General features: G+C 38.3%; 1 protein-coding gene across 1 annotated transcript in view; it reads right to left on the reverse strand.

Annotated features, from left to right (window-relative positions):
* The window catches only part of chmp1a (charged multivesicular body protein 1A), a 26,440-nt gene extending 15,624 nt beyond the window's left edge, over nucleotides 1–10,816 (reverse strand). Inside the window, exons 1-5 of the mRNA XM_077515526.1 lie at nucleotides 10,676–10,816; nucleotides 6,199–6,218; nucleotides 6,032–6,109; nucleotides 2,303–2,449; nucleotides 1,847–1,975 (exon numbers count right to left, since the gene is read on the reverse strand). Of these exons, the coding sequence (XP_077371652.1) occupies nucleotides 1,847–1,975; nucleotides 2,303–2,449; nucleotides 6,032–6,109; nucleotides 6,199–6,218; nucleotides 10,676–10,682 (381 nt within the window). The 5' untranslated portion in view covers nucleotides 10,683–10,816. The remainder of the gene's footprint in view (nucleotides 1–1,846; nucleotides 1,976–2,302; nucleotides 2,450–6,031; nucleotides 6,110–6,198; nucleotides 6,219–10,675) is intronic.
* Nucleotides 10,817–11,407: the final 591 nt, after the last annotated feature.

Here is an 11,407-nt window from a genome sequence, read left to right on the forward strand (position 1 = left end):
AACAACTGGCGCTGATGCTTTCTTCAATATAACAGTGATGTCACCTTTGGCCATCCTTGCAAAAATAGTAGGCGCACATACACAGCCATTGGGCACACGCACAAGAGATAAGATGCTTACGTGTCTAGGTGAATAGGCGCGCGCGGCTAGATTAAGACAGAGGTCGCCCTCATTTAAATAATCGATCCACCCAGAGTGCATACATTTCATGAAGGTGCATACTAGTGACACAGTGCGCAGAGAGGCTTTTTTTGTCTTAAGCACCTGGGAGAATATGCCTCTTAGTACTTAGTGGGTTTTTAATTAAAGACAATACAGTACATTGAGCTTCCCCAAAAGACAGTAAAGGAAGTTAAGAAAATCTTAAAAACCACTTGGGCTGTATTTTTTCCAAAATATACGGTGACCTGCCACTCTGTTTTAAGTGTTTCTAACTTGACCAATAGAGGGAAGTCAGACATTAAACATGCCCAGAAGACAGGAACAGGAAGTTACTGACCCCATGTCACTAACAGCTAACTCTACCATTGTTTACTCATTGAATACTGTTGAAGCATCGTTTGTAAGTGACTTTTAAGACACTATTACATATGTAATGTAGATATAAGGCTTTCCCCCAGCGTTTTATAAGCCCAGCGCTCCACCAGGCTTTCTTTACACAGTCCAATAATAATAATTTTGAACTTGTGCACACTGACTTTCCACCTCAATGACAACGACAAATAGTATTCACCGGATGATTTTCGCCACCCCGACCCACCACTTCGACGAACATGATATATGATTTGGGCATGCAATTCGTCACCCCCCGTCCCCCACCCATCCGACAGATTATCCGAGACGGAATTTTGTCCATCTGTCCCTGACCACCGGTTTTAGCAAGTTGTCTGGGGGAAACCTTGTGTCAACTATATGTTAGCTTGTGTTTGTTTACCTAAAGTGTTAATTGCTAGCACGCTAATGCTATTCGCGATTACAAACTGTTTAGCACAGGCTAATTTTGTTGGTGTTGTTTAATACATATATGTATAGAAGATATCTTACTTAGATCCACTCAATTCAACTTGTATCCAACCTAGGTGGGGTTGAGGGTAGGATGGTTACTTTCCACATTTGAACCGGTACTGTTCCAACTCTCAGTACCTGGGAATCGAAACCGGTACTCTGCGGTACCAATTTTTGGTATTTTTTTATTTATTTTTTTTACTCTTCTTTCTTTCTTTCTTTATTTGGGTGGTAATAAATGTTCATCGTTGTTTATAACAGTAATATATTTGTAAAAATCTATTTCACTATTACTTTTTAATGTATAAAACTTGACAAATAACAAAAATGTAAAATTTAAATAAATGAGCCACAGAAGAATTGTAAAAATAAAGGTATATCATTTTACAATTACTTAAGTATAATTAATACACATTATGATTAAAAAAAAACAACAAAAAAAAAAACAATGTGAAGCAATGTTCTGTGCAACACAAGGTATGAAGTTAAACACTAACAGCACATATATATATTAATAATTGTGTTATCTTTGTTTCTTGTGCAGTTGTTTTTCAAGAACGTAATATATTTAATAATTGGGATGAAATTAATCATTTGAATGTACCCAACGTGGTCTCGCTACCGGAACAAGGAACCGTTTGATTTTACGTGAATTGTTGCTCGAAAGCACCGACCAGATCAGTCCATACTACAAAAAATACAGTCTTCGGTACCCATCGCTAGTTGGGGGATGGGCGAATACTTGATAGAATAATTACCATAGTGACAGCACGTCATTAAATGCTTGATGGAAAATACACAACAAGAAAGAATAGGCTGAACAGAGGTTGCAACCACTTACTGAAGTGTGGACGTCAAGGTTCTGGACTTGGCTTTCAAACTTATCCATGACAGCAGAGACCTTTTGTAGGTCCATAGAGTTCAGAGCTTTGTCAAGAGCCTTGGTCACCTGGCCCATGTTTTTAGTCACCTATGAAAGAACGTATAAGATTGATTTGTATCTATCATACACGACATCCCTGAAGTAATTATAGAGCAGCAGAATAAGACAAATTAGCTTGGTTATTCCCATGCATCTCACAAATGTGTAATCTATGCATTTATATTTACAATGATCTGTCATTAAAGTTAAAAATCCCAAACGGTACATCTGTAAAGCTAAGAAGAACGTGACATAAGTCTCCCAAGTGCTAACAAAAGTCATGTATCTTTAACTTAAATTTGGCTGAGGGCAATATTGCATGCACAGCTGTACATATATTACAAATTCAATTCAAATGTACTGCACTTAACTTACTGATTTCATTGTGACAGCGGTTTGGACTTTAGAGGCCACAGCGTCAACTCGAGATGCCATGCGCAGCCAGTTCAGACCTTCATTTTTTTTCCGGATGGCATTTTCAGCATAAATTCTAGCACATTCCACATTCTTCTGTTGCAAAGCCTGTGGGAAGAGCATGACACGCAAGTCAAATATTAGAACTCTGCTCTAATTTTATGTTATGCATAAACTTAATAGATGAGAAGCAAGAAAACACAAATAAATGGTCACTGCACTTGAGTATTGTTTTCAGTACTTTGTACCATTTCATTTATACTTTCTACTTTATCCATTCATTTTAACACAATTATTTGCACTTTTTACTTAATAAATTTTTAAAACAGGGTTGTTACTTTGCTAGTAAATACATAAAAAGGACCTGGAAGAAAAGCAGTCATATGAGGTGTTGCACCCGGTCCCCGGCATGCCAACTTGTGATTGACTCTACCTCATGCTGTGACATGATATGCAATTGGCTAGATTAGATCAACCTGGAAAAATGACCGCAATGCAATTGCTGCTAAACAACGTATAACTCTCTGAAACGTTCAAATAAAGTGACACCAAACCATGGGCATAATGCTGTTTTAGCCTTGTTGCTGGAAGAGTACGTCCAGCATTGGTTCTCGGTGCAGAGAATATGGTTCTAAAATTATTATAGTTTTGAAGCAGAATGTTTTGTGTTGATCAATTTTCATGTCTGACTAAACGAAGTTAGTTGATTTTTATTCCCAGTCCTATTGTAAAACCATTTCCCTTAAGCAACAAACAAAATAAAAACACACAAGGGAGTAATGCTGTAGTTGCCAAACTTCTTGAAACTGAGCGAGACTATCTTGGGTACTAATTATGTGAATGGTTACTAGTTTGATATACACTTCTGGGGCTGCTTCAGGGTCAAATACCGGTCGGTATATGTTAATTACGGCTTATTGAAATGAAATTACGGCTGCAAATCAAACTGACTTACTTTTTTTCCCTGTAAATTGATTAGGAACCAGTTATAGGTTTGGTCTGTCACATGTCAGAAAATAAGCAAAAATATTGATCTTTGTTAATTTCTACAGTAAAAACATGTTTGCAAATCACTTTTGATTCAATAATCAGTCTGTTTTCATAAAAGACAAGAGAATATGTACTGCTGGAAGGCTGAAATTCCAAGGATTTGAATGTATTAGCACGATATCCAGCCTTTCTCAACTTGCAACTGGGGCCAATATCAGTATTGGCCATCCCCATGTGAATATTTTATAATCAGGAACTAGAAATCAGAAGAAAATACAAATGCCATTAATTTCAAACAATTTTAAGGAAAAATTATATATTGGGATTATGGAATATATACAGTGGGTCAGGCTTTCCCAACCCTGGTCCTCAGGGGGCCAGAGTTCTGCAGGTTTTAGATGTTTCTGTCTTCCAACACACCTGATTCTAATGATCAGGATCGTTATGAGGCCAAATTATAGTTGGTGATAGGGGTGTTAAAAAAAAATCGATTCGGCAATATATCGTGATATTACATCACGCAATTCTCGAATCGATTCAATAGGCGGCCGAATCGATTTTTATTTAAACGTCCATTTTTGATGGAAAAATATTCAAGAAAATGTCTTAATTAGGGTTAGGGTTCACACCTTAAAGGAACACTTTACTTATTGATCCATTTTTAGCAGCAAAAAGTTGCTACTTTTTCAATAATTAATTTGGTGACGTGATTATTTTTTTATGTACATTTAATAACTTTTAAACCGATGTTAAAATGAATCGAACGCCGGCATGTTTGTTACACGTGACTAAATAACCCGGATGTTTACGTCACTAGTGTGTAAACGCTACACTATGGAAGCACTATGCAACGCAGCCGTGCATCTAGCGTCAAACCCGGAAGGATTAAACCTTATCGCTTCGATCCAACACGACAAAATAACCCTACCGAAGGAAAGTCTGCCTTGGATGTGAAAGTTGTGGCGCCAGATGGTCTTTTCGGGCACAAAATAAACTTTAACGAACGAGTGAATCAGGCGGGGGGGTGGTGCGGGAGCTGCACAGGAATGGACAATCCGCTAATGAATGTGTGCTGGCTGGAAATGAAAGAACTCGAGGATCGGTTCCTTGCGGACAATCTCAACTGCCAATATCCAACAGGTAAAGTGACACACAGCACGAGCAATGCAAAACGTGTGGAACTGACGAACTATTTCAGGAAAAAGAAAAAATAGTAAAATTAAATGTATCATCGTTACAGCGCCCAACCTCCCCTAGCTGTTTTTTTTCTTTTCTTTTTTTGCGTAGCGTCCCGATGATGTAAACGAAAGGTTGCAAGAAGGTTGTGTATTAACCGTGTTTATTTATAGACAGAATGAAGTAAGGAAATGCGAGACGCCGTTACCTAGGCTGGTTACCACAGGAAGAACAGCGGGACAGAACACAAATGTAGTACGTCGCACACGACACATGATAATGACACTAATCCACATTCTATAAATTTTTTGGTAAAATAAGATTATGAACATGGTCAATTTGTGAAGTATAAACAACTTACGAGCTAATAAAACATAACGTCCTCGTCCCCGTACTTGACGATGTTCACACTCAAATGAATTATGAAATAAAACAGTCCGTGCAGTATAATAACGAATGCCCCCCCACCCCCTAAACATGCCTACCTTTCGCTTTAAATTTGCTTCGCTTCTCCGAGATCTTTCAGTGGCCGTAGGGAGACCTCGATTTGTGCCGGCTGTTGTGAGAGTGAAGGCTCCGTGTTGCTAGCAGTTGCGGAAGTAGCCGCCAGAGATCCTCCATCGGCTTGATTATTTCCCACGTCTGGTTCTTTAAAGATACTCGGTACTGCGTTGGGCTTTAGTATTAGGCGTGTGGCGTACCCCATCTCAAATTGTAACATATTTTCTTAGTCCTCATGCCTGAAATGTTCGCTGCGCGCACGCCTGCTTGTCCTTCGGGAGGTTGACAGCACTTAGCAAACAAACCATTGTCTACTCAAGTGGGTTTTTTTTTTTTTTTTTTTTTTTTTAGGGGGGTCTCGCGGGTTTTTCCTTGCCGACGCCTTGCAAAATTTTGCAATGCACAAAGGCATAAGTGACAGTTTGTGTCCTCCTCGTTGTTATGTCTGCGTGAACTACTGTTCGCCAAGCGAGTATACACACTTGTTACGTCACCACTCGGGGGCGTTCCAACACGGAAGTACTTCTATGTTGAAGAAAAGTTAAATAAATCAATATAAGGGTGTATTCTTCAGCTCTTATGCATTTTTCGTAGCTAAACTAACTATTTACTGCCGATCAAGCCATACATGTAAAATTAAAGGAGCCTTCCTTTAATCATGGAAACATGTTATATTAATTAATGAAACATTAAGCACAAACATATTTTATTTCAAAGCCGTTCAAATATGAAACTGATTACAACCTGTTTGTTAAATACAGTGGCTCACAGTTATGACTGAAGTTTCAGATAAATAAATAATACATTTTCGTACAAATCTTAATAGTGTACATGTACAAGTTTACTGAATAGTATTTTCTAAATTTGAGTAAAAAAAAAATAAAAAATCAACAATCGACTTATAAATTCGTATTGGGATTAATCGGATCGAATCGTCAGGTACGAGGCAATTCACACCCCTAGTTGGTGCAGTAGCTTACCTTTAGTGAATCTAAAAGAATGGCAAACTAGGATTTTGCTCACCTTTTTGACCTTAGCCTGCTCCTTTTCAGACTCCTTCTCGGCCTTTTTGGCGAGTCTCTCCAGCTGTTTGGAGGTGAACTAGTAACCAAAGAGAAACATGAGCAAGACATTAATGTACATATGCCAGTTTTTTTTTGTTTTTTTTCCTCGAAATATTGAATACATACCTTTAACTGGAAAAGTGTGTCTGTGGAAAGACAAATTGGCTAAATTAGGATATCATACAAACAGGACAGTCTGGCATTTTAAATGCCATTGCACGACAACTAAAGGGAAATTAATCATAAAATAATTATTTCACTTTTAAATTAGAACTGACTGAACTGAACTGAACCCTATTTAATCCCTCAGAGCCCCTCGTGTTTTTGCGCGAGAAGGTTCTGAGAGACTGTGTTCTGGTTCCCATCCCCTCTTATACTTGGGGTCAGGGATGGTGTCAACGTCCTCCGTCCCCCTTGTCAGCGATGACACAGCACTGTGTATCTTCTCGTTTTTTGATGGACTTGTGTTTTCTGTATGTAGACACATATCGGCATAGTATTTTTTTTGTTTGTTTTTAAGACAACCCTTAGAATTTTTGCCACCGGTGGAACGTCTGCATGAGAACAGGTTTTCATGTAAACGTATTTTCTAGAACAACAAATACAGCTGAGACCAATTTGGGCACCCAGGCACCCCAATTTCTCAATAGTAGGAGGTTGCACCAGTGTGACCAGCCTTTCGAGGGGTAGGAGAGGAAAGGTATTAGTGACCCTGAATACCTGTGTAGTCTGTTATGTCAGTGCATTTTTTTGTGAACAGAGTGAGTCTATTATTCCTATTTTTATTTATTTTTATGTATCTATTATATTCCTTTACATTTTAATTTAAAAAATACCTCAACAATGTTATTTATCATGATAGTTTTTGGGAAAGCATATAGTTAAAAAAATGTGTTTTTAAGACAGGCCAAGATGAGTGACCACACACATCAAATAACTGGGGATGATAAGAACCACTGAAAACTTCTTGAATGGTGCCCACTGCCCTACATGTTCAAAAATCCTAACCAACATTGACCACTTCAACCACCAATACTAGTTTTGAGTAAGATACATGTAGTTGTCTTGGGGAACTGTGATTAAAATAAATAACTATGATGACCACATTTTTAGTTAATCATCTACCAGTTAATAATAATATTGCCGAAAAAGATCGGTAGCAATTCTGTTTAAAAAGAGGAGTCAACGTAAAAAACTGCAGTGTTGAATGCAATGCAGTGAAACATTTGGGTGCACCTCCAAGGTGTATTTGTGGATGAGTGGGCACGTGCGTTTTTTTTTCCTGAGAAGTCAAACAGTTTTCAAGATATTCACACACGTTCCAAACATCTTTTCAACTAAGAGACAATGTAGCTGACTCCTTTGATTGGTAACAAGTTTGTCAGACACCCCCCGCGCCCGATTTGTTCTACTGCTACTACTTCTACACCACAGCAGCAGAATATCTTCCAGTCAGACAATGAAAACGCTATTAACTCCAAATCCATCCTTTGTTATAAAGTAAACCAATCAGCAGTTCATTCTTGAAATGTTTCCATCTTCACTGCTTGACGTGGTTGTGGAGTGCCCAGAGCTTGCTCCGAAGCACTCTTTTGTGGCAACCTGAATAACCGTACAGCACTTATGAAAAACACTCCTGAGTAGAGGTGTGCAAAATTTCCGATTCTTAGATTATTCACGATTCGGCCGTGCAACAATCGAGAACGATTCACAAATGTCCAAATTCCGATTATATAAATATGCCAAGGGAAGCGAAACGAGCGAAAAGTACGCGGAACTGAAACGCAGTAGCGCGCGCGGTCTTCGGGACGCTTTTTGGAACGGACCGAGAGTACACATCCACAACTCACGCCTCGAGATTCAAAACAACAACAAGCATGGCTGAGCTGACCAACCCACCTCTTCGTGAGATCAGACCTGCTCCGAAAAGGCAAACAACTTCAGGCGGAAGTATCAGCTAGCTGGCTGCAGTGCGTCGGTTAGCGTTCTACAGGGCGCCGCGCAGTGATACGAACGAACGAACAGAAAAGTAGTGGTGGCGGTAATGGCGTCTGACTTTATTCAGAAAAGAGTATTGTGGTGGAAATGTATCACGCTTTTGAAAACAAATAGTTTTTAGAAGAAAAACGCTTTATTTCCGAGACCCCAGCCAGCTTGCTGGACTATTTTCCTCTCGTCCAACGCCGAAGTCAGCGCTGATCGCACACACGGGAGGTGAGGATCAAATTGAGATTCATGTTAAAAAAGCCGAACGATCCCATTAATGTTTACACGTTCATGTTTACACAAGTTAAAAAGCAGAAAAGCACTTGAGGGTTTTTTTTTTTGTACCTCTGAGAAACTTTAATGTTTACATGTTCATCTTTACACAACTTAAAAAGCAGGAAAGCACTTTTTTTTTTTTTAAGGCATTTGTATTGAAGTAGTAGTTCACATTGTCTTTCATTTATACCTCAGTGCACCTTTGAGTGGATAAAAATAATATATTTTTGCTCAATGCTATGTTTTATTCTGTTGAAGACTGAATATACTTAAAAGCTGTTGTTACAGAATGAGGACTTGAGTATTTTATTTACTGTTTTGAACTGTTAACTTGATACTGAAATAGTAGTTTATTTAGGCCTGAGAGGACTTTTGTACTATTTTTGTAACTAATGTACGAAACATTAAAAGCGCCAAAATACATTGTTTTTTTTCTGCTGCCTGGGGGGAAATCAATAATCGTTTTATAATCGAATCGTCGCCTCTGAATCGTAATCGCAATCGAATCGTGAGCTGCCCCAAGATTCCCACCTCTACTCCTGAGTCTCTGAATGGTTGGAGTGGCGCAGAGTGCGCTTGGAGTATATTTCCAAACGCACTCATAGAATATGAGGAGATGGCACTCTTTCTAATTTTTGAGCGTGTAGGAGATGAACACTGGCTTAAGTTGTGAACCCCCACCCAGCAACTTTCAACCATGTTTTAAACAGTCAGACTGTGATTCATTCACAGCCCTACTTTAAAAAAAAAAAAAAGAAAAAAAAGAAAAGAAAATCCCTCATAATCTTTAAGGATTTATATGCACCTCTAGAATGTTATTTCAATAATGTGGTGATACAATTTTTTTTTATACCAGTACGAATACTTTTACTCGTAAAAAGTCACTGATACCGCTAGTACTTCTGATACATCAAATTTCCCCATGACAAAAAACGCATGCAATCTCCAATAACAGAGTTGCTATGGAGGATGCAGCACAGGTGGCACAAGTCCGCCTGCACTGGAAAAAACTGGTTCATCTGGTTGTCTCAATATACAGGAATGGGGTGTAGGGCTGGGCGATATGGCCAAAAAATAAAATCTCGATTTTTGCAATCATTCAGGACGATTACGATTTTAACCTAATAAATCCAACAAACGTTTACTTAAAGGTTTCATTTATTCAAAAATAATTCCTGTGCAAAATGTTCAGACACCAGTAACGTATACTGATTCTAGATTAGTTTTAAAATAATCTTAACATTCATAGTTTGTGCTTAAATGCCACAATTAAGTAGTTGGTAGCTAATGTCCATATATCTTGTAAACCACCCATCCAACATTCTGCCACTTGTGAAACATTACAACACATAAAAGCATTCGGATGTAACAGAACATAAAAACAACAGCTTTTAATCATCCAGAAGACAAAACTCGATTTCACGATTTAGCAAATTTTCAACGATTTGATTTTTTAAAATGACGATGTATCAAATTAATTCGATTTATTGCCCAGCCCTAATGGGGTGCCTTTTTTCCTTGCAGGAGCCTTAAACAAGCAACAACCCTCCTCCTTCCCCCCCAAAAATTGACAAATTATTTAAAAAGACAATCAATTGCGCTCAATTTGGTGATTGAAATCTCTATTCATTGAAACGCATTGGAATCTGGATTGTCGAATTTGATTTGTGAGTATTATTTTGATTTTAAAATGTGTTGAAGTTGACTCTAACAACCTGTGTGGTTGGTTAGATGACTTGACAACATAACTTTTTTCCCCTTTCTAGTTCCTAATCGAAAAAGGACCACAAGAGGGTGTCCGATGTGGTATGCTGATACAAATACCTGGTATTTGGCCCATCCCTAAAAATATTAAAACTGTGTGGCGTTAATTTAAACAAACACTTGTTCATTTATCCTTTTCAACATTTTATGACGAAATTATGCAGAAACTCCAAGGCTTCACATACGTTTTCGTCCCACTCTCCACATTACATCAATAAATATTTGTATGATTTTTAATTCCTGGCGTCGTCAATTGTCTGCACTACAGGAGCATGGAAGAGATTCATTGCAAATGTTTACGTGTGATGTTTGTCGATGCGACAACTTCACAAATAACTCTGCTCATAACTTTCTTAAAAAGAACAGACTCGGGGAGCCAAGGTTAAGACATTAACGAAAGTTTATACATCATCTGGCTCCTTGTCATTATTGGAAACAAGCTGTAATGACATGAAATGCTAACACGGCATCTTTGCTAACTGTCTTTCCAAGCTAACAAAGATAAAATCCTTATGTGTGTCAAAATAGTTGTGTTCCTGTGAAGGTTAAAACTATAAACTGTTAAATAATAACCTACCGTCCATGTCGAAACGTAAGCCTAATTATTTCTTGATGAAAAACAACCGCCTTGAATTGTTTAGCTTTACCCAGTACTGTACACTACACACTTCCTGGGCTAAAGGTGACGTAATCATCTTCTTCGCTAGCGTGCATCACGTTCGTTTGCTTCATTTTGTGGAGTAATACTGCCACCTAGTGTCAACAGAAAATTTCCCTTTGGGTCCTCCTTCTTTGGCTTCGGTGCCCCACGCATAGGCAGACAGAAAGAGAGGCACAGACGTCATCGAGCTGTGGGGAAAATCGTGCCTTGTCAGCTCCGTAACTACGTCTAACAAAACACAACATCGACCTGCGTAAGTGCTCACCAGCATAACGTCAGTCTCTAAAAATAATGGCGAAATAATAACTACTAATGCTTAAAACGGCTACACAAGTCATTGTCATACATCATTCAATTCTACCCTTGGACGTTAAAAGGGTAATTGACTCATTGAGCCATTTTCAGCAGTAAAAAGTTAATATTTTGTTCAGAATACATTTGATAACATCATTATTTTTTTTATCTACAATTAACACCTTTAAAACACTTTTTTTCCCCCACTTGCTGTCGACTGAAGATGACATCACCTGTGTTGAGGAACAGGTAATGACCAATCACGGCTCACCTGTTTTCTGGTTTTGGTCAGCTCTTGAAATCTTCCACAATCACATTCACCAAATACACCAAAATGTAAACCATACAATTAGA

The sequence above is a fragment of the Festucalex cinctus genome, chromosome 3, assembly GCF_051991245.1.
Source record: "Festucalex cinctus isolate MCC-2025b chromosome 3, RoL_Fcin_1.0, whole genome shotgun sequence".
NCBI lineage: Eukaryota > Metazoa > Chordata > Actinopteri > Syngnathiformes > Syngnathidae > Festucalex > Festucalex cinctus.